Source organism: Theobroma cacao, chromosome 1 (genome assembly GCF_053813885.1).
Source record: "Theobroma cacao isolate CCN51 chromosome 1, ASM5381388v1, whole genome shotgun sequence".
Lineage (NCBI taxonomy): Eukaryota > Viridiplantae > Streptophyta > Magnoliopsida > Malvales > Malvaceae > Theobroma > Theobroma cacao.
Genome location: NC_142639.1, coordinates 847,554 through 872,310, shown reverse-complemented (window position 1 = coordinate 872,310; position 24,757 = coordinate 847,554). Strand labels below are relative to the sequence as shown.

At 37.9% G+C, this 24,757-nt stretch overlaps 2 protein-coding genes across 2 annotated transcripts; one reads left to right on the top strand and one right to left on the bottom strand.

Annotated features, from left to right (window-relative positions):
* The first annotated feature begins 769 nt into the window (after positions 1–769).
* LOC18610776 (Phosphatidylinositol 3- and 4-kinase family protein with FAT domain-containing protein) lies at positions 770–22,200 on the top strand. The gene is made up of 35 exons (XM_018123305.2): positions 770–1,186; positions 1,311–2,035; positions 2,615–2,740; positions 2,827–2,912; positions 3,699–3,807; positions 3,939–4,034; positions 4,152–4,214; positions 4,313–4,372; positions 5,191–5,259; positions 6,163–6,244; positions 6,347–6,399; positions 6,488–6,586; positions 6,661–7,893; positions 8,093–9,094; positions 9,174–9,509; positions 9,823–10,081; positions 10,220–10,442; positions 10,540–10,930; positions 11,617–11,766; positions 11,878–12,099; positions 12,213–12,434; positions 12,847–13,500; positions 14,154–14,414; positions 14,505–14,849; positions 15,400–15,812; positions 15,897–16,326; positions 16,597–17,895; positions 18,287–18,547; positions 18,628–18,918; positions 19,023–19,505; positions 19,826–20,257; positions 20,476–20,754; positions 20,958–21,509; positions 21,607–21,819; positions 21,931–22,200. The coding sequence occupies exons 1-35, from the start codon at positions 1,129–1,131 to the stop codon at positions 22,048–22,050; spliced, it is 11,697 nt and encodes a 3,898-aa protein (XP_017978794.2). The 5' UTR covers positions 770–1,128; the 3' UTR covers positions 22,051–22,200.
* A 97-nt stretch (positions 22,201–22,297) lies between these two features.
* Positions 22,298–24,025, bottom strand: LOC18610775 (Chalcone-flavanone isomerase family protein). Its single transcript, XM_007046639.3, has 3 exons — positions 23,789–24,025; positions 23,210–23,670; positions 22,298–23,093 (listed from the first exon to the last, which is right to left on the bottom strand). The coding sequence occupies exons 1-3, from the start codon at positions 23,859–23,861 to the stop codon at positions 22,533–22,535; spliced, it is 1,095 nt and encodes a 364-aa protein (XP_007046701.3). The 5' UTR covers positions 23,862–24,025; the 3' UTR covers positions 22,298–22,532.
* Positions 24,026–24,757: the final 732 nt, after the last annotated feature.

Here is a 24,757-nt window from a genome sequence, read left to right as displayed (position 1 = left end):
TGTATAGTTTAAATACTCAATTTAAAAAAAAAATTTATACGTGGTAAATTTTAAATGCTCTATTACAAGTTTAATTTTTTTCCGATTAAGAGCAATTTATAGTCCAAAATAATTAAACACATGACATTTTAACTACCAATAAAAAAATTCACATGTAACGTAAATATTTACTTTTAGAAATATTTTTTTATATATGGTATAAATATTATTTTTCTTAAATTATCATTGTTGGGCATGAATTATTTGTGTGGTGAAAATAAATAAAATATAATAAAAAAAACTTTATCTCGTATTCATGAGCTTTTCAAAACTTGATTTTGTTTGATTCAATTGTATTTTTTATTAAAAATTACCAAAAAAAATGCACAAAGAAACAATAAATGAATATTTTTTATATAACCTACGCATACCCATGAAAATTTTATACGAATTTGAAAACTGAAATTAACTAAAAAATTTTTAAAAACGATATTAATAAATTTCTGTAATGCTAACTTATAAATCATGTTATATTTTTGTAATCATATAAAAATGAAATAATCAAACAAGTTTTAAGTTACAAACGAGTTATACAATAAAAATAGTATGCACTTCCAAATTAATATTACAAATATTAGCATATTTTATTTTTCTGAATTAAAGTTCAATTTAAGGCTGTTAAAACCTAATTTATTGTTTTATATCCTTCTCAAACTTAAGAATTAATTTAAAAAATTAAATTTATTCTGGGTCGAGGGTACAAATATGGAAGCCCATCAGGCTGCCCATTTATGTTCGGAGTCAAGAAAAGTTTGGTCCTTTAACCCCTAATCTACACTGAAATTTCATACCCAAGTACCGGAGGGTCCCTGAGCCTGAGAGAAAGGGAGGGAACGGAACCGGTAAAATCAAAGAACTGCGATCCTCTCTACTGATTCTGAAAATATTTTCAATTCCAAAACCCTAATTGAGTTAATCCCAAAAAACCCTTAAATTTTATCGGGTAGAAGAGACGGAATTCAGCCTCAATTGGGAGTTTCTCAGTTTTGCAATTGTGAAGAAGAAGTGAGAAGAGAAAAGGAAGAGTGACAGTGCAGTGGAAAACCCTAGAAAGCCAGAACTCGACAAGGCTAGGGTTTTCCTCCAACCATGAGTCCTATTCAGAATTTCGAGCAACACTCTCGCCATCTCGTCGAACCTGACCTCCGTACTATCTCTCTCTGTTTATTCATTTTACTGTTCTGTTTGTTTCATGATAAAATGAATGAAAAATTAAAAAAAAAATATTTATTTCTTTGTAACTTGGTGTTTTCTTTTTCTTCTGGAAACAGCAATTCAGACGAGGTTACAAATGGCAATGGAGGTTAGGGACAGTCTCGAGATAGCTCACACTGCTGAGTACTTAAATTTCCTCAAATGCTACTTCAGAGCCTTCTCAGTCGTCCTGTTACAGATTACAAAGCCCCAATTCACTGACAATCCTGAGCACAAACTGCGAAACATTGTAGTGGAAATTCTCAATAGGCTTCCTCATAGTGAGGTCCTTCGACCTTTTGTTCAGGACCTGTTAAAAGTGGCCATGCAAGTGCTAACTACTGATAATGAAGAAAATGGCTTAATTTGTATACGAATTATCTTCGATCTTCTTAGGAATTTTAGGCCTACATTAGAAAATGAGGTTCAACCGTTTTTAGATTTTGTTTGCAAGATTTACCAGAATTTTAGGTTGACAGTTAGCCATTTCTTTGATAATGCTGTGGTGGGAATGGAAGTGGATGTGAAGCCTATGGATACTTCTTCAGTTTCGGATCAAGGGATTACTTCAAGTGGATATGTTGGGAATGGGCAGTTGAATCCAAGTACACGGTCCTTCAAGATAGTTACTGAGAGTCCACTTGTAGTTATGTTTCTGTTTCAATTATATAGTCGTCTTGTACAAACGAATATTCCTCACTTGTTACCTTTGATGGTTGCTGCAATATCTGTTCCGGGACCTGAAAAGGTTCCTCCCCATTTGAAGACACAATTTATTGAGTTAAAAGGTGCACAGGTTAAGGTGTGTGATTCTCTATTTCAGGCTCTCTGTTGTTTCAATTGTTAATTTGCTACATAGTGAAATAATTTTTCCTATAAAACTAGGTCAAGGCAATGCTCTAGATAGAGAAGAGTATGATTGGTTTGTTAGAGTCTTTGCATGTCCATGAGTGTGCATGATCTGTCTTTGAAGTATGGGAAAATCTCAATTTTGTTTTGCTGTGTAGAGAGGTTCCCTTGTTTGAAGCTTTTTACTTGAATCAGATCAGTCTTTTGAAGATAATAAAATTGAAAACTGAAATTATCAAGGCCTCAGTTTTGCTTGGGGATGTAAAAAGGATGTAGCTTTCCAGTATTCTTAACGGGTCTGATCCTTGGAATTCTCTGTGCTAAAGGCCAGGGAGTATTTATTTTAATCAATCTGTGAAACCAGAAACACTTTCGAATGGCACTTCTTCCCAAATTTATCATGTATGGTTATATATTCAAATCCTTACATTTGAGATAAAAGAAAACCCTGCAATTTACTTATCTTAAGCCCTTTCTTTGCTCTTTGAATGCACTCTATTTGTTTCCTGAATTTCTTTCTCCGTTATTGCAGACAGTTTCATTTTTAACATACCTCTTGAAGAGCTTTGCTGATTATATCAGGCCACATGAAGAAAGCATATGTACAAGCATTGTGAATTTACTTGTAACATGTTCTGACTCTGTATCCATTAGGAAGGTGAGTTACGTCTTAATTTCGGTTCTTCTTCTAGAATTTTACTTCTTCTGGTATTAAATTTTGATGCCTGCTTGTGTTGAATGCAGGAGTTGTTGGTGGCCTTGAAACATGTTTTGGGCACAGATTTCAAGAGGGGTTTGTTTCCTTTGATCGACACATTATTGGAAGAGAGGTAAAGGTTTTGTTTCATCCTTATCTATAATTTCAAAGAACTGCCTAGTGCTGATGTCAGTTCAAAAATCCCTTGGATGGTTGGGAATGTTGTACTAAAACGATACAATTTCAGTAGTTGTCAACTTTTATTTGTAGCTAAGCTTAAAGACTAAAAGAATGATCTGTCTTTCTCAGATTTTGTTGATTTGAAAGATAAATTCACTGTGGTAACAAATTTAGTCTCTTAGCCCCAAAAGTTTGCAAGGACACTTTACATTACTCTATTCATTGTCATTGTTTTGAACCCTAAATTTTTATTTTGACAGTGTGATTGGTCAGACCATTTGATAACTTCATTAAAGCTGTGAATTTTCTGTTTATGTTTTAGAACAATATATGGTACATACCATATGTAGGCATGATGATGAACTTTCACCCTTAACCCCTTAATAAAATAGAAGTGTCTCCAAACTTTGACAGATAATTCTTATGTCTATTTGCAAAAAAATAGCAGTTGCTAGAATGTATCTTATGTTATGTACTATATCTTTTTCCTTTAAGCATGTGTGATGTAACAACTAGGCAGCTGGATATAGTTATTCTACTTTAGTGTTAATTATCAATTTATAAATTTGCTCAAAAATTCCATAGCTAAAATGTTTATATGCTTTGACCTATGTGTCTGCTTTCTTCTAATGAAGCGGATTCAAATGTTGAAGAAAGTCCATTGCTGTTATATTCTTTGATTTTGTGCATGCCAATCCTTGCATTTGATTACTTATATTTTCCTTGGGTTCTTCTTCAGGGTTCTAGTTGGCACTGGGCGTGCTTGCTTTGAGACTTTGAGGCCATTGGCATATAGTCTTCTGGCAGAGATTGTTCATCATGTCAGGGCGGACCTTTCCCTGTCGCAGGTGTGGTTCTCAAATCATGGTTTTATCTGACTTCTTCTCTCTCCCATTCCTCTTGTTATAGATTTAAAGATTGTGATGGGTCAAGTGGGCTTTTTGTTCTGGTGCTGATGAACTTTATTTTCTTGTTGCAGTTGTCACGTATTATATACTTGTTCTCAAGTAATATGCATGATGCTTCATTGTCACTTGGCATTCATACCACTTGTGCTCGACTGATGTTAAATCTGGTGCCTTGTCTAACTCTATTAGTTCTATGTTTCCTTTGCATCTTATAAGTATAGTGATGGATTCATCTCATGTTTTGCCATTGACTCTAAGTCATGAATTTCCTTTCTAAAATTTAGGTGGAACCAATTTTTGAGAAAGGGGTTGACCAGCCATCAATGGATGAAGCACGGGTTTTATTGGTACGGGGTTTGATGTAACTTTTCTGCTAGCTTAGCCTGAATTGACTCATTTGATGGAATTATCTCTTGCACCTTCTCTGACATCAGTTCTTCTTCAGGGGCGTATTTTGGATGCTTTTGTTGGGAAGTTTAGTACTTTCAAGCGTACCATTCCCCAGGTAACTATGATTGCCGAATTTTAATATAGGACTTATCTTTAAACTAAAAAATTGGTCTTCTACAACTAACCACGTTTCTTTTACTGGCTTTGTGATGATGTCCAAGGATTTGAGTTTCCTATGTCTTTGGGTTGACTGGCCAGTTTTAGCTGTCAGTAAAAATGTTGCTTGCACATGGTTTTTGCTGTGTAACAGTCTCTCTTTTGGGTTTGATGTTGTCACTTGGGTTTTATAAGTGTGGCATTATATGTGTTAGGCATAATCTAGTTGTAGCCAGATCTTTCCTCCAAAGAGGGCATTCCAAATTTGAATCTTCTATGCCCTAGACCATCCAAAAGGAATAGTGCTATGCAATGACTTCGTGTTATAATGTGTGCTTTTTTTTTTCTGGTGCCTCTGGAAGCTTTGGGAAGTTGGCAAAAAAACTCGGTTTTAGTTGATAGGCTATGCGTTTTTATGAGCTGTTAACTTATTTTCCAATATAGTTTTAGCCTTTACGTTCTAACCTTATTTGGTCATATGAATTTTCATTTTAATCCTTTTGTATAAGAATAGTGCACGAGGACATAGGACATATTAGGGTTATTTCATGAATTTAATTGAACTTTGATCTTAATACTCCATTTTTTAGACTTAATAAAAATAAGGTCCACCATATATGTTTGTTTATTAATTTGGATAATGGCCTCTATGTATTTGTCTCTCATCTTGCTATCTTAGATTCTGAGAAGACTGTTCTGATTATTACATGGGATCAACTTATTGGCTTTTTCTGAAGATTATTTGCTATTCAATGTATTTCTATTTTTTATTGATAGTTGTTGGAGGAGGGCGAAGAGGGAAAAGATCGCCCTACGTTGAGGTCAAAGCTTGAGCTCCCTGTGCAGGTTTTTTCCAAAACATCATAATTTGTTTTAAGAATTTTATTTGCTCTAATCTGTTATTCAATTGCTGAGGATCTACTTGATCTCCCATGTATCTCTTGTATTGTTGATTATCAAGATTATGTCTTGATGTAATGTATTTTTTTCACTTTCTGTGAGCTGTCTAGGCTGTTGATTTCATCACTTCTTAGGATGAGAATGTTAGATTTCCTTTTACTATGAATTTGGTAAACTTATGGTCTGTATTACAATTTGCTTATTTATTTCTAGCTGTTAAATTTTTGTCTGGATGTTTGCCTGTGGACTGCTGTTTGACTTGAATATGTTAAGCTTTAGTCAAGGAATTCAGGCTAGAAAATTCATTTTCATTTTTGATTAATCAACTATGGAAGCCATAAGTTGAAGGTTAGACACATAGTACATAAGTAGGAGTTATAATTTTACATTTAATAATGTTGTCAGATATTTCTATTAAAAAAAAATAATGTTGTCAAATTTGAAGTGAACAAAATGCATAAAAGAATGGGAAACTAGATTAATGTACCACATAGGTATTATGGTCAGTAAATGAATTTCATAAATTTAAACTGGTTTAATATTGAAAAGATGCCTTTGGTCTAGTATTCTAGCTTTGAACTTCCACTTTGTGAGAATATCTCCAAATTTTCCATGATTACTTGGGTCTGAGTAGTGTTTCTTGAAATTATTTGGAAATTCAAATCTTATTGCACCCCTTTAGTGCCAATGCTGACAAGCTTTCAATGAGTTGGAAAGAATGTAAACTTTTTGAACGTTTCAGTTAAAGCTTTTTGGAAATTTTGATCCATGATCTTGTAGTCTTTACCTTACTATGTTCCTTGCAGTCATCTTTGATTCTTCCGATCTTGATGTATTTGGTGCTTGCAGGCAGTTCTGAATATACAGGTACCCGTGGAGCATTCTAAGGAAGTCAGTGACTGTAAGAATCTAATTAAGACTTTGGTTGTCGGTAGGTTATCTCCTTTAGTTTTCGTGCATTATTGGATGGTTATTTTGCTAAAGTTTCTAGATGCTTTGATGCTGTTCTGCTAACATAATTATGCATTCACAGGAATGAAGACCATCATATGGAGTATAACTCATGCACATTTGCCCCGATCACAGGTCTTATATTCTCCCTTTTTTTTTTTAATTTCTCATCTTCTAAAAAGTTGACTTCAATTATCTTGTGTAATTGTTTTCAACTATTTAGGTCTCATCTTCTACTCATGGAACACACCCACAAGTTCTTGTCTCACCAACGTCTAACTTGCCAGCTCCTCAAGCATTCAAAGGATTGAGGGAAGATGAGGTATTTCACTAAGATGATTAGATCTAATGCAGCTTGTAGGCATGATTGACATCTTGTGACTCTAATTTTGGCAGGTGTGGAAAGCTTCTGGTGTTTTAAAAAGTGGTGTACATTGCTTAGCCCTCTTCAAGGAAAAAGATGAGGAGAGGGAAATGCTTCAACTATTTTCTCAGATTTTGGCCATTATGGAACCTCGAGATCTTATGGACATGTTCTCGTTGTGTATGCCAGAGCTCTTTGAATGCATGATTTCCAACAATCAACTGGTTCATATATTTTCCACTCTTCTGCAAACTGCCAAGGTTTACCGGCCATTTGCTGATGTTTTGGTTAATTTTCTTGTAAGCAGCAAACTTGATGCTTTGAAGCATCCAGATACACCTGCAGCCAAACTGGTTTTGCATCTCTTTAAGTTTATATTTGGTGCTGTTGCAAAAGCACCTACAGATTTTGAGCGTATTTTGCAGCCTCATGTGCCTGTAATTATGGAAGTTTGCATGAAAAATGCCACTGAAGTTGAGAAGCCTCTTGGCTATCTGCAACTTCTTCGTACAATGTTTAGAGCGCTTGCAGGATGCAAATTTGAGCTTCTATTGCGAGAATTAATTCCTATGCTGCAACCTTGCCTAAATATGCTATTGACTATGCTTGAAGGTCCAACAGCTGAAGACATGAGGGACCTTTTGTTGGAGCTTTGCTTAACGTTGCCTGCACGCTTAAGCTCCTTGTTACCTTACCTTCCCCGACTAATGAAGCCTCTTGTATTGTGTCTCAAGGGAAGTGATGACCTTGTTAGCTTAGGTTTAAGAACACTTGAGTTTTGGGTAGACAGTTTAAATCCCGATTTCCTGGAACCCAGTATGGCTAATGTGATGTCAGAGGTGATTTTAGCTCTATGGTCTCATTTGAGGCCTACACCCTATCCATGGGGTGGGAAAGCTTTGCAACTCCTTGGCAAATTAGGTGGTCGTAATAGACGTTTTCTCAAAGAGCCTCTAGCACTTGAGTGCAAGGAGAACCCAGAGCATGGGCTTCGCTTGATTCTTACATTTGAGCCCTCAACCCCTTTTTTAGTGCCATTGGACAGATGCATAAATCTTGCTGTAGCAGCTGTTATGCACAAAGATGCTGGCATGGATTCTTTTTACAGAAGGCAGGCTTTGAAATTTCTTCGTGTTTGCTTATCATCTCAGCTTAACCTGCCAGGCAATGTTACGGATGAAGGGTATACAACAAAGCACTTATTAACTTCTTTGGTTTCTAGTGTTGATTTGTCTTGGCGCAGGTCTGAGACAACAGATGCAAAGGTTAGACTCTAGACATAATGCCATTTTATATTAATGAAAGCTGCATGTTACCACCACTGTTGTTACTACTAGTTGTATCTCGTGCGTTTTTGTGTCTATGCCCTTTTTCTAAGAATTTATTTTAAAAGTTATTTCAGGAAATGCTATCATGTTATGGATTAAATTCTTATCCTACTTGAATGACGGTATCATCTTGCAGAGTGACTTGGGTGTAAAGACAAAGACCCAACTTTTGGCTGAGAAGTCAGTTTTCAAGATTCTGTTGATGACTATTATTGCTGCCAGTGCAGAACCAGATCTGAGTGACCCCAAGGATGATTTTGTTGTCAACATTTGCCGTCATTTTGCAATGACATTTCATATTGGTCAGGCATCAACGAATGCTTCAACTGCATCTTCTTCTCTTGGTGGTCCAATGCTTTCATCAAATGTAAATAGTAGTTCTAGGTCAAAAAGTAGCAGTTCTTCTAACCTGAAAGAGCTGGATCCTTTAATCTTTTTGGATGCGTTAGTTGATGTGCTAGCAGATGAAAACAGGCTTCATGCAAAAGCTGCTCTTAGTGCTTTAAATGTGTTTGCTGAAACACTCCTCTTCCTTGCTCGTTCAAAACATGCCGACATGCTGATGTCAAGAGGAGGACCAGGTACTCCTATGATTGTTTCTAGTCCGTCAATGAATCCTGTATACTCTCCACCTCCAAGTGTTCGCATCCCAGTTTTTGAGCAACTTCTGCCTCGGCTTCTGCATTGTTGCTATGGCAGTACATGGCAAGCACAAATGGGAGGTGTTATGGGCCTTGGTGCTTTAGTTGGAAAGGTCACTGTTGAGACGCTGTGCCTTTTCCAAGTTAGAATTGTTCGGGGTCTGGTATATGTTCTTAAAAGGTTGCCTATTTATGCTAGCAAAGAGCAGGAAGAGACAAGTCAGGTTCTTACACAGGTTCTTCGGGTGGTGAATAATGTTGATGAAGCAAACAATGAACCACGCAGGCAAAGTTTTCAAGGAGTAGTTGATTTTCTTGCTTCAGAATTGTTCAATCCAAATGCATCTATTATCGTTAGAAAGAATGTGCAGTCTTGTTTGGCACTTTTAGCAAGTAGGACTGGCAGTGAGGTATCTGAGCTTCTTGAGCCTTTGCATCAACCTTTGCTTCAGCCTCTTATAATGCGGCCACTTCGAGCAAAGACTGTTGATCAGCAGGTAATCATGGTGGATTGACATATGATCTATCTTCTTTCAATTTTCCCTTATTCTCTTAACTTTTTGAAATGGCTTGTAGGTTGGAACAGTTACAGCTTTGAATTTCTGCTTGGCCTTAAGGCCCCCTCTTCTCAAGTTGACACCAGAATTGGTTAATTTTCTTCAAGAGGCTCTGCAAATAGCCGAGGCTGATGAAACTGTATGGGTGGTGAAATTCATGAACCACAAAGTGGCCACATCATTAAACAAGCTTCGAACAGCTTGCATTGAACTACTCTGTACCACAATGGCATGGGCAGATTTCAAAACTCCAAATCATTCAGAATTACGTGCTAAGATTATCGCCATGTTTTTCAAGTCTTTGACCTGTAGAACTCCAGAAATTGTTGCTGTTGCCAAGGAGGGATTACGACAGGTATTTTGAGCTTCTATGGCATAATTGTCAATTTTGATGCTTTATTGGAGTTATACAAGGTTTAAGCTGACCTGATGCATTAACAATCTGATCATGTCACACTGTCAGTTCAAGAAGTAGTGGATGGTTGATAACATTGTGCTTTAGATATCTTGGGTTGGTTTTTTTTTTTTAAAAAAAAATTTTTTGGGGAAGGGGAATTCGGATCTGGCTTTTGAGTAGGGGGATATATTCATCTACAATGAACCAAATGCTCAAGTGCTTGGTTGCTGTTTTTAGTCAGTAACTAATTCTACACTTCATCTTTATTCAGGTTATTAATCAACAGAGGATGCCCAAAGAGCTTCTACAGAGCAGCCTCAGGCCTATCCTTGTCAATTTGGCACACACCAAGAATCTCAGCATGCCTCTTCTGCAGGGTCTGGCACGCCTGCTCGAACTTTTATCTAATTGGTTTAATGTCACTTTAGGTGGCAAGTTGTTGGAGCACCTTAAGAAATGGTTGGAACCGGAGAAACTTGCTCAGAGTCAGAAGTCATGGAAGGCTGGTGAAGAGCCAAAAATTGCTGCAGGTAATGCATTTTGAAATTTCTCTACTAGGAATAAAGGTTGCTCGGTATTCCTGCTCATTTATGTTGATGCACAAAAGAATGCTAAACTTGTATATATACTTGTGTTTGTATTTAGAATAATTTTACTGGTTTATGCAGCTATCATTGAGCTTTTTCATTTGCTTCCTCATGCTGCATCAAAGTTTCTTGATGAACTTGTGACGTTGACAATTGAATTGGAGGGGGCTCTTCCCCCTGGCCAAGTATATAGTGAGATCAACAGTCCATATCGTCTTCCACTTACCAAATTCTTAAATAGATATGCAACGCTTGCTGTTGATTATTTCCTTGCTCGATTAAGTGAGCCAAACTGCTTCAGACGGTAAGGATATGGTTATGGGTTATGCTGTTAATATCTATCAACTCATAAATTAGTTCAGTAACTTTGTTCTTCCTCCATATTGTGTTGTACATTCCAGGTTTATGTACATAATACGATCAGATGCTGGCCAATCTTTGAGAGATGAACTTGCAAAGTCACCACAGAAGATACTTGCTAGTGCATTTCCTGAATTTGTGCCCAAATCTGAAGCAGCAATGACTCCTGGATCTTCTACTCCAGCTGCTGCCTTAGTGGGCGATGAAGGGCTTGTTACTTCTCAAGCTGATAGCTCTAATTTACCATCTGTGATCTCTGGTAACACTTCAGATGCTTATTTTCAGGGGCTTGCACTTATTAAAACACTGGTAAAATTGGTACCTGCATGGCTACAAAGTAATCGTCTTGTCTTTGATACCTTGGTACTTGTTTGGAAATCGCCTGCGAGAATATCTCGTCTACAGAATGAACAGGAGCTGAACCTTGTGCAAGTAAGTTTAATCTCACTTTAGGCCCAAGTGTATGAGTATTCTATGTTACTTGGAAATGTTAACAAAATAAGTTGAGATTTTATTCATTCACCTTATTCTGTGAGTAAATCAAAAATGTTTTATTGAATTTCTGATCTTTTTAAGTGTAAGAACACGAGATATTTTGTTTATATTTGTCTGTCTGTCTTTCTCTGGCTTCCTATGCGTGTCTGATTCCGATTAGCAGGCTTAATGTTTAGATGCATGCTTTATTTATGCTTTATGAATGTTAAGTGCAAGTGCTACGTAGTTCAATTTAACCCTAAATCACTCCAGTGACATTTTTTATTCACATGTATTTTATTGAGGAAATTGGTTGCATCTTTATACGGTGCTGTTGTCTTCCATCTGTTAGCACTTCCATTACATATTTGCTGTTACATCTTACATGCATAGGTATTCACACAAACAATTTTAGATTATATTTCTTTTATCCCTTCTTTTTGATCCCTGAAGAAGGAAACTGCCAACTGGTATTTGCATGGATTATGGAACTTTTTATTGGTTGAAAGTTGTGACTGTGCGAGGTGCTTTAAATTATGGTTTACTATAATTTTTGTGATTTCTCTTGGAAAGATCTCTTTGTGGGTGTCAATTCATATGTGGCCTTCAATCTATATTTGCTAACTATTATTTCTTAAATGCAGGTGAAAGAAAGCAAATGGCTTGTCAAGTGCTTCTTAAATTATTTACGACATGACAAAAATGAAGTCAATGTTCTCTTCGATATCCTTTCAATCTTCTTGTTTCATAGTCGCATTGATTATACATTTTTGAAGGAGTTCTATATTATTGAGGTACCTAGTTCTTTTTTATAAGTTCTTTTGCTATTGAGCTCTATCTTTTGGTTTTTATTTTTTGTTGTTTATGTGGTTGATGGTGTAATAAGTGACTGTCCTTGATTTCAGGTTGCTGAAGGTTACCCACCCAACATGAAGAGAGCACTTCTTTTGCACTTTTTGAACCTTTTCCAATCAAAACAACTTGGTCATGATCATTTGGTTGTCGTGATGCAAATGCTCATTCTTCCAATGCTTGCTCACGCCTTCCAGAATGGCCAAAGCTGGGATGTTGTTGATCCTAGTATTATTAAAACAATCGTTGACAAGCTTCTGGACCCTCCAGAAGAGGTGATCTTTAATCTATGTTCTAATAACACCTTTTAGCCCTTTCCCTTTGTTGTAATAAATATGGTTAATTCTTTTTTACTTTAGTTTTATCATATTCTGCTTGTCTATTCTAGGTTTCTGCTGAATACGATGAGCCTTTAAGGATAGAACTTCTGCAGCTTGCCACTTTGCTTCTTAAATATCTCCAGAGTGACCTTGTTCATCACAGAAAAGAACTAATAAAATTTGGCTGGAATCATCTCAAACGTGAAGATAGTGCCAGTAAGCAATGGGCATTTGTGAATGTCTGCCACTTCTTGGAGGCCTATCAGGCCCCAGAAAAAATTATCCTTCAGGTACCTGCAGCACTAATGATGCAAAAAAGCACCATAATTTGATAGTACTTGTTTTTCTTGGTGTGAGTTTTTGATATCTCATAGTGAACCAATTAGAAGATAGATTCTATGAATGATTATTCAAATTTGGGTTGGCTGTTTGGTTCTGTTTATAATGCATTGTACTGGATCAGAATATGAACAGAATGTAGTGTAACTACTTTTGGTGCCCTACTCCTACCTCTCGGTTTTTACTTCATAACCCAACTGACTATGCAGTGAAATAAATTGTGTCATGTAGTTATTTACCTGACATCCACTGAACATTTGCAAATGTAAGCACATGCACACTCGCTAATGTTTGTACTGGACATTTTTTTTGTTTATTAGATTATTATATACGAAAATATTCTGATATGGACTTAAAATGTAGGTTTTTGTTGCACTCCTTAGAACTTGCCAGCCCGAGAATAAAATGTTGGTCAAGCAGGCCCTTGATATTCTAATGCCAGCACTACCAAGAAGGTTACCTCTTGGGGATTCTCGCATGCCTATCTGGATAAGATACACCAAGAAGATTTTGGTTGAGGAAGGTCATTCGATCCCTAATTTGATTCACATTTTCCAGCTCATTGTCCGCCATTCAGAACTATTCTACAGCTGCAGAGCACAATTTGTGCCTCAGATGGTGAATTCTCTCAGTCGACTTGGTTTGCCATATAACACTACAGCCGAAAACAGGCGTCTTGCTATTGAACTTGCTGGATTGGTGGTTGGTTGGGAAAGACAGCGGCAAAATGAAATGAAAGTTGTGAGTGAAGGTGATGTGCCCAGTCAGATCGATGATGCGTTTAACTCTACTTCTGCTAGTGCTGATCCTAAACGTCCAGTTGATAGTTCTGCTTTCCCTGAAGATTCAACTAAGAGGGTTAAAGTTGAACCTGGTCTTCAATCCCTCTGTGTCATGTCACCTGGTGCTGCTTCATCAATTCCAAACATTGAAACCCCGGGATCTGCTGGCCAACCCGATGAAGAATTTAAGCCAAATGCTGCCATGGAAGAGATGATTATCAATTTTCTTATACGAGTGAGGCTTTCTTTTGACTTGTGCTTTTAAGTTCTGGGTTTCTTTTATTTTCACTAAGACTCTTCCTTGTAAGTTGGAATCTGTAAGTTCCTTGCAAGGCCCCTAAAATTTATATAGCTATCTAATTTTAATGATCTGTTTCTTGAAAATATAAATATCAAAGATGATTCATGAAATTGATTGACGCCAATAAATGCTGTTTATTGATTACTTTCATGTGTGGATTACCAGCTTCACTTCACATGCAACTTTAAACGGATTATATTAATTTCCATTGACTGTTGAGGTTTGAATCCATCTCCTTCTAATTGCAAATTAGTCTTAGAGATATTCTTCAAGAATATCTATCTACCTCGTAAATGACTGAAACTGCCAGGAATGTGGCAAGAAGAATTCCCATCCATAAACACTTGGTGAAGAGTGATAATTTGCTTGCCCTGAGTGTGGACATGGTGCTTGTCCAAGATGGATTTTAGAAAGTTAATGCAAATTCTGCTTGGCATCATTCGGTTTTGTTGCTTAGACTATCATTCGTCTCGGCATTTGTTTGTGTAATATTTTTTTGTAGCATATCTTGTATCCATCTGAAAATTATTAGTTTTTAGTTCATTTCTTTTGATTTAATGAAGCTTCCAAATTTGCTTTGGAAATAGGTTGCGTTAGTAATTGAGCCCAAGGATAAGGAAGCAAGTACTTTGTACAAACAAGCCTTAGAGTTACTTTCACAAGCTTTGGAGGTGTGGCCAAATGCCAATGTCAAGTTCAATTATTTAGAAAAGCTACTGAGCAGCGTTCAGCCATCTCAGTCAAAGGACCCTTCCACGGCTCTTGCACAAGGCTTGGATGTCATGAACAAGGTTTTAGAAAAGCAGCCACATTTGTTCATTAGAAATAACATCAATCAGATTTCCCAGGTAAGTTCCTGCTCAATAGGCTTATTCCTTTTTAACTCAGGCCTTTACTGACTTTTACTTTGTAATTCATTGTTGCTGTAACTTCGTCAGATTCTTGAACCTTGTTTCAAGTATAAAATGTTAGATGCTGGAAAGTCATTGTGCTCCTTGTTGAAAATGGTTTTCGTTGCTTTTCCTCCGGATGCGGGTACTACACCACCAGATGTAAAGCTTTTGTATCAAAAGGTGGATGAGCTGATTCAGAAGCACATCACTACTGTTACAGCTCAGACATCTGGTGAAGATAACTCTGCTAATTCAATTAGTTTTGTGCTGCTTGTTATTAAGACATTGACAGAGGTGCAAAAGAACTTCATTGAACCACTCATCTTAGTTCGTATCCTTCAACGCCTTGCACGTGATATGGGATCGTCAGCTGGCTCACACTTGAGACAAGTATGCTATTTGCCTGGTTTCATTTAAGTTTCTCTAATTACATATACACACATATATACATAGGTTTAGCAAGACACCCAATGTGTGCATGTGTGTGGTTCTGCAGTTTAATTTTTTTTGGTTTCAAAATTTCTCGGCGTTAATGCTCTGCAGTTTTCCTCTTGTTCTGCTTTTTGATAGTTGATAAACGTTTAATGAAAGTTACTACTTGGGCATGAACAATGTTACTTTGAAGTTAGATGCTGAAGGAACTAACTAGGAATTGGTGATATCCTTGAATATTTCTATGATGTATGTTTGTATGTTTTTCTTCCATTGATTTAATTGTGATTTTCCATGTGCCAGAAGTATCAATACATATTTTGCTTTTGGTGTACGCCAACATAAGAAATGTTTGATCACTTTGTTTCATTTGCATGAATTACTAACTGTATTCTCTACATTTTAATTGTATATTTCCTTTAGACATTTTATTTTCATGAGAAATCAACATCATTACACCCTCAAAACCATTTTTGAATAGATTGACCGAGAAATCTTTTATATTTAGGGTCAGCGAACAGATCCTGATTCTTCTGTCACTTCATCTCGTCAAGGTGCTGACGTTGGAGCAGTCATCTCTAACTTAAAATCTGTCTTGAAGCTTATTAGTGAGAGGGTCATGCTTGTGGCTGAATGCAAGAGATCTGTAACTCAAATTTTGAATGCCTTGCTTTCAGAGAAGGGAACTGATGCTAGTGTGCTTCTTTGTATACTTAATGTGATAAAAGGTTGGATTGAAGATGACTTCAGCAAGCCAGGGACGTCAGTCTCCTCTAATACTTTTCTCACTCCCAAGGAAATTGTTTCTTTCCTTCAGAAGCTTTCACAGGTTGATAAGCAAAATTTCCAGCCCAGTGCCTTGGAAGAGTGGGACAGAAAATATCTTCAGCTTCTTTATGGCATTTGTGCTGTTTCAAATAAGTAATTAACTTTTACATTTTTTAAGTTAGATACTTGAATTATGTTTTACTTAGAAACTAATAGTATGATTTGATTCAATTTCAGGTATCCACTGACTCTGCGTCAAGAGGTATTTCAGAAGGTAGAAAGGCAATTCATGCTTGGTCTCCGGGCAAAAGATCCAGAAGTTAGAATGAAGTTCTTCTCCCTGTATCATGAGTCGCTTGGCAAGACTTTGTTCACAAGGTTGCAATATATCATCCAAATACAGGACTGGGAAGCTTTAAGTGATGTTTTCTGGCTCAAGCAGGGTCTTGATCTCCTGTTAGCAATCTTAGTTGAGGATAAACCTATTACGCTTGCTCCTAACTCTGCAAGGGTTCTACCTCTTGTTGCTTCTGGTTCTGTTTCAGATAGTTCTGGAATGCAGCACCAGGTTGCTGAAGTTCCAGAGGGTTCTGAGGAAGCTCCTTTGACACTTGATAGCCTTGTTCTCAAACACGCACAATTTCTGAATGAAATGAGCAAGCTTCAGGTTCTTACATTTTTTTTAATGTTTTTGGGTCCTTGAGTAATGACTGGCGTACAGTAATTCCGCCATTTTTACTCATTTGTTTCTAGCCATCTCAATTTTTCCAAGACTGTTCAAAATGACTCTGTCAACTAATAGTGTCATTTCTTAGTTAATTGTTTCATTCCCTTGGCATTGCTAAAACATTGCAGTTGCTTATGCTGAAACATGTCTGCACTTTCTCTGGATATTTAAATTATCCCATTTAAAGTTAACCTCTTTCCTCTTGTCCAGGTTTCTGATCTGGTTATTCCTTTGAGGGAGCTTGCTCACAAAGATTCAAATGTTGCATACCATTTGTGGGTGTTGGTTTTTCCTATTGTCTGGGTTACCTTACACAAAGAAGAACAGGTTGCTCTAGCTAAACCAATGATAACTCTCCTATCAAAAGATTTTCATAAGAAGCAGCAAGCCAGCAGACCAAATGTTGTACAAGCACTTTTGGAAGGGCTTCAATTGAGCCATCCTCAGCCTAGAATGCCCAGTGAACTCATTAAATACATAGGGAAAACTTATAATGCATGGCATATTGCATTGGCTCTGCTGGAAAGTCATGTCATGTTATTCATGAATGATACGAAGTGTTCTGAGTCTCTGGCTGAGCTTTATCGTTTGCTCAATGAAGAAGATATGAGGTGTGGATTGTGGAAGAAAAGGTCAGTCACTGCAGAAACCAAAGCTGGGCTTTCACTAGTTCAGCATGGTTATTGGGAGCGTGCTCGAAGCCTCTTTTCCCAAGCTATGATTAAGGCAACTCAAGGCACATATAACAACACTGTACCTAAAGCTGAAATGTGTCTTTGGGAAGAGCAATGGATTTACTGTTCTACTCAACTTAGCGAGTGGGATGCATTGGTAGACTTTGGAAAGACTGTTGAGAATTATGAAATTCTACTTGATTGCCTTTGGAAGTTACCTGATTGGGCATACATGAAGGATCATGTAATCCCTAAGGCTCAAGTAGAAGAAACTCCAAAACTCCGTCTCATTCAAGCCTTTTTTGCCCTCCATGATAGAAATACAAATGGTGTAGGGGATGCAGATAACATAGTTGGGAAGGGTGTTGATCTTGCTTTGGAACATTGGTGGCAATTGCCTGAAATGTCTGTGCATGCCAGGGTTCCTCTTCTGCAGCAGTTTCAGCAATTAGTTGAAGTTCAAGAATCTGCCAGAATTCTTGTGGACATTGCCAATGGGAACAAAGTTTCTGGCAATTCTGTGGTTGGTGTGCATGGAAATCTATATGCTGATCTCAAAGACATCCTTGAGACTTGGAGACTGAGAACTCCAAATGAATGGGATAATATGTCCGTCTGGTGTGATTTGCTCCAATGGAGGAATGAAATGTATAATGGTGTTATAGACGCATTTAAAGAGTTCAGCACCACAAATCCACAACTTCATCATCTTGGTTACCGTGATAAGGCTTGGAATGTTAATAAGCTTGCTCGCATTGCTCGTAAGCAAGGCCTTTATGATGTATGTGTGGCGATACTTGAAAAGATGTATGGCCATTCAACTATGGAAGTGCAGGTACTAAATATCATGATATAATATATTAACATGCTTTCACCTTAATTGACTTGACATCTTTTCTTTGTTTTATTTAGGTACTAAGTATCTGAAAGTTAGTCTTCTTTTCTTTAGCGGCTTATGTATTAAAAGCTTCATACTTTTTTCAAAGCTCTCCTAATTTGATTTCTAATCCTATTTTTATAATTTTGATTAGTTTTAGTATCCTGAATGAGCATGAAGTATCTGATACTTGCTTGATAGTGTGTCAACTGCCAAGCACCATAACACTTTAACCTAATTGATTTTCTTTGGTTTTCTTTAACTGAAATGACTTTTTTCGATGCTGCCAAGATGAAGGAATGGGTGGTAGTTGAAAGCTTCTTACTATTTTTCTTTTGAATATATGCAGGAGGCCTTTGTTAAGATTACAGAGCAGGCAAAGGCATATCTTGAAATGAAGGGAGAACTGACTAGTGGCCTTAATTTGATCAGCAGCACTAATCTGGAATATTTTCCTGTGAAAAACAAGGCAGAAATATTTCGTCTTAAAGGGGACTTCCTATTAAAGTTAAATGACTCTGAAGGGGCTAATCTTGCATACTCCAATGCCATCACCCTTTTCAAAAATTTGCCTAAAGGGTGGATAAGCTGGGGAAATTATTGTGACATGGTATTATTTATCTGCTTTTTCATGCTATAAATTTCGATGTTTAACTAGAGATGGCACTGATCTTTTTTTTGACATTACAGGCTTATAAAGATAGTCATGATGAGATTTGGTTAGAATATGCTGTTAGCTGCTTTCTTCAAGGGATTAAATTTGGTGTTTCTAATTCGAGAAGCCATCTAGCTCGTGTTCTGTATCTTCTCAGTTTTGATACTCCCAGTGAACCCGTGGGAAGGTCATTTGATAAGTATTTGGACCAAATTCCCCACTGGGTCTGGCTTTCCTGGATTCCACAGTTATTACTTTCCTTGCAAAGGACAGAAGCATCTCATTGCAAACTTGTGCTTCTTAAAATTGCTACTGTTTATCCACAGGTAAATGTTTTTCCTTCTTACCCACATAATAAACACATTATTTGTATGTTACACATATCATTCTTGTAATTTCTTCCCTGACTTCTTTCCATTTAAACTTCCAGGCACTGTATTACTGGCTCAGAACATATTTGCTTGAGCGTCGTGATGTTGCAAATAAGTCGGAACTTGGCAGAATAGCCATGGCTCAGCAAAGGTTGCAACAGAATATCTCTGGTACCAATTCTGGTTCTCTTGGCTTGGCTGATGGAAATGCTAGAGTACAGAGTCATACTGGAGGCAATCTAGCACCAGACAATCAAGTTCATCAAGGAAGTCAATCTGGTACTGGAATTGGATCTCATGATGGGGGGAACTCTCATGGGCAAGAACCTGAGCGGTCCACTGTAACAGAGAGCAGTGTGCACACAGGAAATGACCAACCTCTGCAACAAAGTTCTTCAAGTATCAGTGATGGTGGGCAGGGTGCAATGAGGCGTAATGGTACGATGGGTTTGGTTGCTTCTGCTGCCACTGCTTTTGATGCTGCTAAGGATATTATGGAGGCCCTAAGAAGCAAGCATGCTAATTTGGCTGGTGAACTTGAGGTGAGAAATTCTGTTCTACCCTTTTCTATTTCACTTTGATGATGCATGTCATATTTTCCACAAATCTTAAATGCTTTATAGAAAACTGAATTCAATTTATTGTTACACATCTCATAAGTACCGAGGAAGAGTGGACCTTGATTGAAGGGAAGTAACATTCTGTTTCATGACTATTCTTGACATGCATTCTTCAAAATGATTGTCCATTAATGTTTATATAAATAAGCCATGAGGTAATAACTGTCTTGTTTGCTGTATTTCCTGCACCATTCAGTAGATGCCAATTGGATGTTATAAATTTGGGCTTTACCTTTTTGCAGGTTCTTTTAACAGAAATTGGTTCAAGGTTTGTTACTCTGCCTGAGGAGAGACTTCTGGCAGTGGTTAATGCCCTGCTGCACCGCTGTTACAAGTACCCAACTGCTACTACAGCAGAAGTTCCCCAATCTCTCAAGAAGGAGCTCTCTGGTGTTTGCAGGGCTTGCTTCTCTGCAGATGCTGTTAATAAGCATGTAGATTTTGTTAGGGAGTACAAGCAGGATTTTGAGCGTGATCTGGATCCAGAAAGTACAGCTACTTTTCCTGCCACTCTTTCTGAACTGACTGAACAACTAAAACACTGGAAAAATATACTCCAGAGCAACGTTGAGGACAGGTTTCCAGCTGTTCTGAAGCTGGAGGATGAAAGCAGGGTGTTACGTGACTTTCATGTGGTTGATGTAGAGATTCCAGGGCAGTATTTTAGTGATCAGGTAAAAAAATGAGCACTTTTGTTCATTACTGTCCTCCTTTTGTTGTAAAACACAAGAAAAGGACTGGAGATTGCCATTCTAGTCTTCCAGACTGCATTTATATTATGAAACTTCCCTGAATTTTTCAAAAGAATGCAGCATACACACCAAAGTTGACTTGCAATTTTCAATCTGTTTGTTCTTGATCTAATTAAACTTAACATCTCTTGAACCTCCAGGAAATTGCCCCTGACCACACAGTGAAGTTAGACCGGGTTGGAGCTGATATACCAATAGTTCGAAGGCATGGAAGCAGTTTTCGCCGTTTGACTCTGATTGGCTCTGATGGTTCTCAGCGACATTTTATTGTCCAGACATCTTTGACTCCTAATGCTAGAAGCGATGAGCGGATATTGCAGCTCTTCCGTGTAATGAACCAAATGTTTGATAAGCACAAGGAATCCAGACGTCGTCATATATGCATTCACACGCCCATTATAATTCCTGTTTGGTCACAGGTGATTTAGCCTTGCCTGATAATTTCTCCAATTCTTGATTTTCTTTTATAGTTCTGTTGTAGGCATGAAACGTTTTCTGTAGATATCAAGAAATATTACATAGCTTTGTATCCATGCAGACTGAACCTGCTTAACAGTTGGTCCCACCACGCTATTCCTTTTTATTCCCTCCAAGATATAAGAATAACCAATTATTTTAACAGGTGCGCATGGTTGAAGATGATTTGATGTATAGCACATTCCTGGAGGTCTATGAAAACCACTGTGCAAGGAATGACCGAGAGGCAGATCTTCCCATTACCTATTTCAAGGAGCAATTGAACCAGGCCATATCTGGACAAATTTCACCTGAAGCTGTAGTAGATCTCCGCCTCCAAGCATATACAGATATAACAAAAAATCTCGTAACAGATGGTATCTTTTCCCAGTACATGTACAAGACCTTGCCAAGTGTCAATCATATGTGGGCTTTCAAAAAGCAATTTGCTATCCAGTTGGCCCTGTCAAGTTTCATGTCTTTCATGCTGCAAATTGGAGGAAGGTCTCCAAATAAGATCTTGTTTGCGAAAAACACGGGGAAAATATTCCAGACAGATTTTCATCCTGCATATGATGCGAACGGAATGATTGAATTTAGTGAACCAGTGCCTTTCCGTCTGACAAGGAACATGCAAGCATTCTTCTCCCATTTTGGCGTGGAGGGCCTTATTGTATCTGCAATGTGTGCTGCAGCACAGGCTGTAGTCTCACCCAAAGTAAGTTTTCCTGAGCATTTGTGTGGAAACTAACCAACAAAACCATCTAAATGACAACAATGTTGATTCACCTTTTCTACACTATCATGCATTGCAGCAAAGTCAGCATTTGTGGTATCAGTTAGCCATGTTTTTCCGCGATGAACTGCTTTCATGGTCTTGGAGAAGACCACTTGGGATGATGCCTCTTGCTCCTGCTGCTGGAGGGGGTAGTTTGAACCCTGTTGACTTCAAACATAAGGTTACTAACAATGTGGATAGTGTTATCAGCCGGATCAGCGGAATAGCTCCACAGTGTTTCTCTGAAGAGGTAAAAGTTGTACTTATATCCTTCATGGAAAAAATTTCTTTTTCTTAATATGTTTGTCCGTTGCATGTTTCTTGCTCATCTGACATAAACCCGCCTGATTGTTTGTTTCAGGAGGAGAATGCAATGGAGCCACCTCAGTCAGTACAGAGGGGTGTTACTGAGTTAGTTGATGCTGCATTGCTGCCTAGGAATTTGTGCATGATGGATCCTACATGGCATCCATGGTTTTGATATATATATACAAATGTTGTAAATTATGTACATACATGTCCTTTTTATTTTAGAAATCTAGAAATTGTTTTCAGATTTGATTTTGGCACCAAATCTGGAGAAAGGAAAGCCTCAATGATTTATTGATCAATTCAAGGAACAGTTTCGTCACTTTAAAAATGTTTCAAAACTTCTTTTTCTGCATATAAAAAAGCCTAGTACTGAATAGAAGAAAAGGAAGACTTGAGAGGTAAAGACTGGAAGGAACTTTGAATAATATAGAAGAATCAGATTTATTCAATCACTTCATTTGTGATCCTACACAGGCTTCTGTTTTTCCAATGAAATTCATTACCCCAACAAAAAAAAAAAACAGCACAGACCTCATTTTCATCTGTTTTAGAGATAAGACAGTGACAATGACAAAAGGAAGCCCAGAGATGGTGTCAAGAAGGACAACCGAATCATATCCTACCCCCCACCAATGAAAACCAAAAAATTTATCAGTCATCTCGCTCTTCCAGAAGAAAGCGCAGGTGCTTCCCTTTTGGTGATGGCAATCCCTTCAAGCGTAGGATACCAGCTGCATCCTCATTCTCTACACTCTCTTCTTCTTCCCCTTCAATTTCATCATCACTGTTGTACACGAATCTTGTGTGCTTTCCTGTGAACATTTCTTCCATGCTTACCTTGCTTAGACCTTCACAGAGCTCATCAATCAATCCTCCATCTTCCTCTTCTTCTTCTCCATCATCTACTTCTTCTCCTTCTTCATAGTAGTCATCTCCCATTTCTTCAATTGTTTCCTCATCTTCATCATGGGCGCTTGCATTCCCCTGGATAGACCACATAGAGGAGTTGTCATCATCAGGGGATGGCCTCTCTTTGCTTGCACTACTCTCTCCAGTTATCACTCCTTGATCAGTCACCACAGATGAGCATTCTGATGATTCCGAGGATTCAGATTTCTCAGAAAAATCCAGCAGCAAAGACCTAGTTATCAGACTTCTCTGGGATTCAAGACTCCCTTCTTGCTTCTTCCCTTCAAAGATGCCACTCACCACCTGAACATGTTAAACAAAAGTATGGTCGAAGCATTTCAATCATATTAAGTTCCATAAAGGTATAAAAAAAAGATTATGCAATTTGAAAATTAGAAGTTCACAGTAAAAGAACTAACCTCAGATATCTTCAACTGTTCTTCAACAACAGGAAGAGCCATCACTATTGAACCCAACCCACTATTGCTAATGCCCCCATCCTCAGAAAGATTCAAGATCTGTGGTGTATTTGCGGGAGTAGGGGCAAGAAGTCCCATGGGGGAATTCACGCAGCCTTGGAGATGAAGAAAAGGACGGCTCTCCAATGAAACTTTTGAAAGCACGGCCTCTTCCTCGACCTTCTGCAAGAGAGTCTTGACTTGACCCCTGAGCAAAGCCTCACCAGAACCAGGAGTCATCGTAATGTTCTTGACTCTACTAGTCCTCTGCTTAGCTATAGCCGACAATGGTGTCTCCATCGCAAGCCCAACGATGGGTGAATCATTTGTTATATCAATAAGAGCAGACCTTTCTTGTTGCTGCTTTCCTTTTCTTGTTCTTGTTTTCGACACACTCTTCTCAGACTCTTCATTCTTTCCTTCTACAAGAAACCATCAAAAAATAAAACAATTAATTTTCCTTTCTTTAAACAAGAAAACCCAGTTTTATAAATCTTTTATTTCCTATCAAAAACAAAAGGAAAAGTGAAAGCAACTCACTGGAAACAGGGATACTGTTGTTCAAAGCAGTCTGTGACCTGGTGGCTCTCCTTGTAGATGAAGGGGTTTCCATTGGAGAAAAAAATCAATCAGTTGATCTTCTAGTCACCGGAAAAAAAATATTTGGGTCGCCGGGAAATGAACTTTTCTAATCGAGGACGATGGAAACTTGCTCGAAACTTTAAAGAGAAAGCAATGGAGATCAAATCAGAAAGGAAAGAAACATAAAATGTTTTCAAAAGGGGCCAAGTTGAGATGAGTTTATATGGAGATTTGAATTATCAAATTCGACCGTTAGAGCGTCCGACTGGCGCATCGATGCAAAAAGGAAAAAGAAAAGAACTAGCCGTTGGAAAGTTTCTATATTTGATTTATTCTTGCCTACGGTTCCCGTAGGCACGGTTCGTTTTATTTCCATTAATTGGGCTACGATTTAAGGTTTAAGCCCATAACTGGCCCTTAAATTTTGGGTTGAGCCCATTTCTCTTTTGAAGATTGGGCTGATTTAAAGCCCACAACTTGCACTTTTAAATTCCAAAAGAATTGGTTAGTTTCCCATTTCGTGGGAGAGTTTGGGAGTGATTCATCTTGCTCAACGCGTTTGCTTTCCCGCTCAACCTGCAAATTTGACGCATTTCTAGATTAGGTCAGGGTTACAAGAGAAGCAGACCTCATTGATATCAAGAAAGTAGATATGGCAATAATGTGTAAGCAATCTCGTTTGCAGCTCGTTAATGTGAGAACCATGCCTGGCTCAGCCATGGTAATCGCTTCATCAGCTGCTGATGGTACCAAGAGGTTTTTTCCAGTGAGTGAAGATCGAAGAGCTAGACGAAAACAGGCGGAAGAGGAGCTTAATCGGAAAGAGGGTAAGAGCAACAAGATCCGGAATAGATCAGTCATGGAAGCTGCCATCAAAATCCCACATAGCTCAGCCATGGCAATCGCTTCAACTGCTGATCATACCAA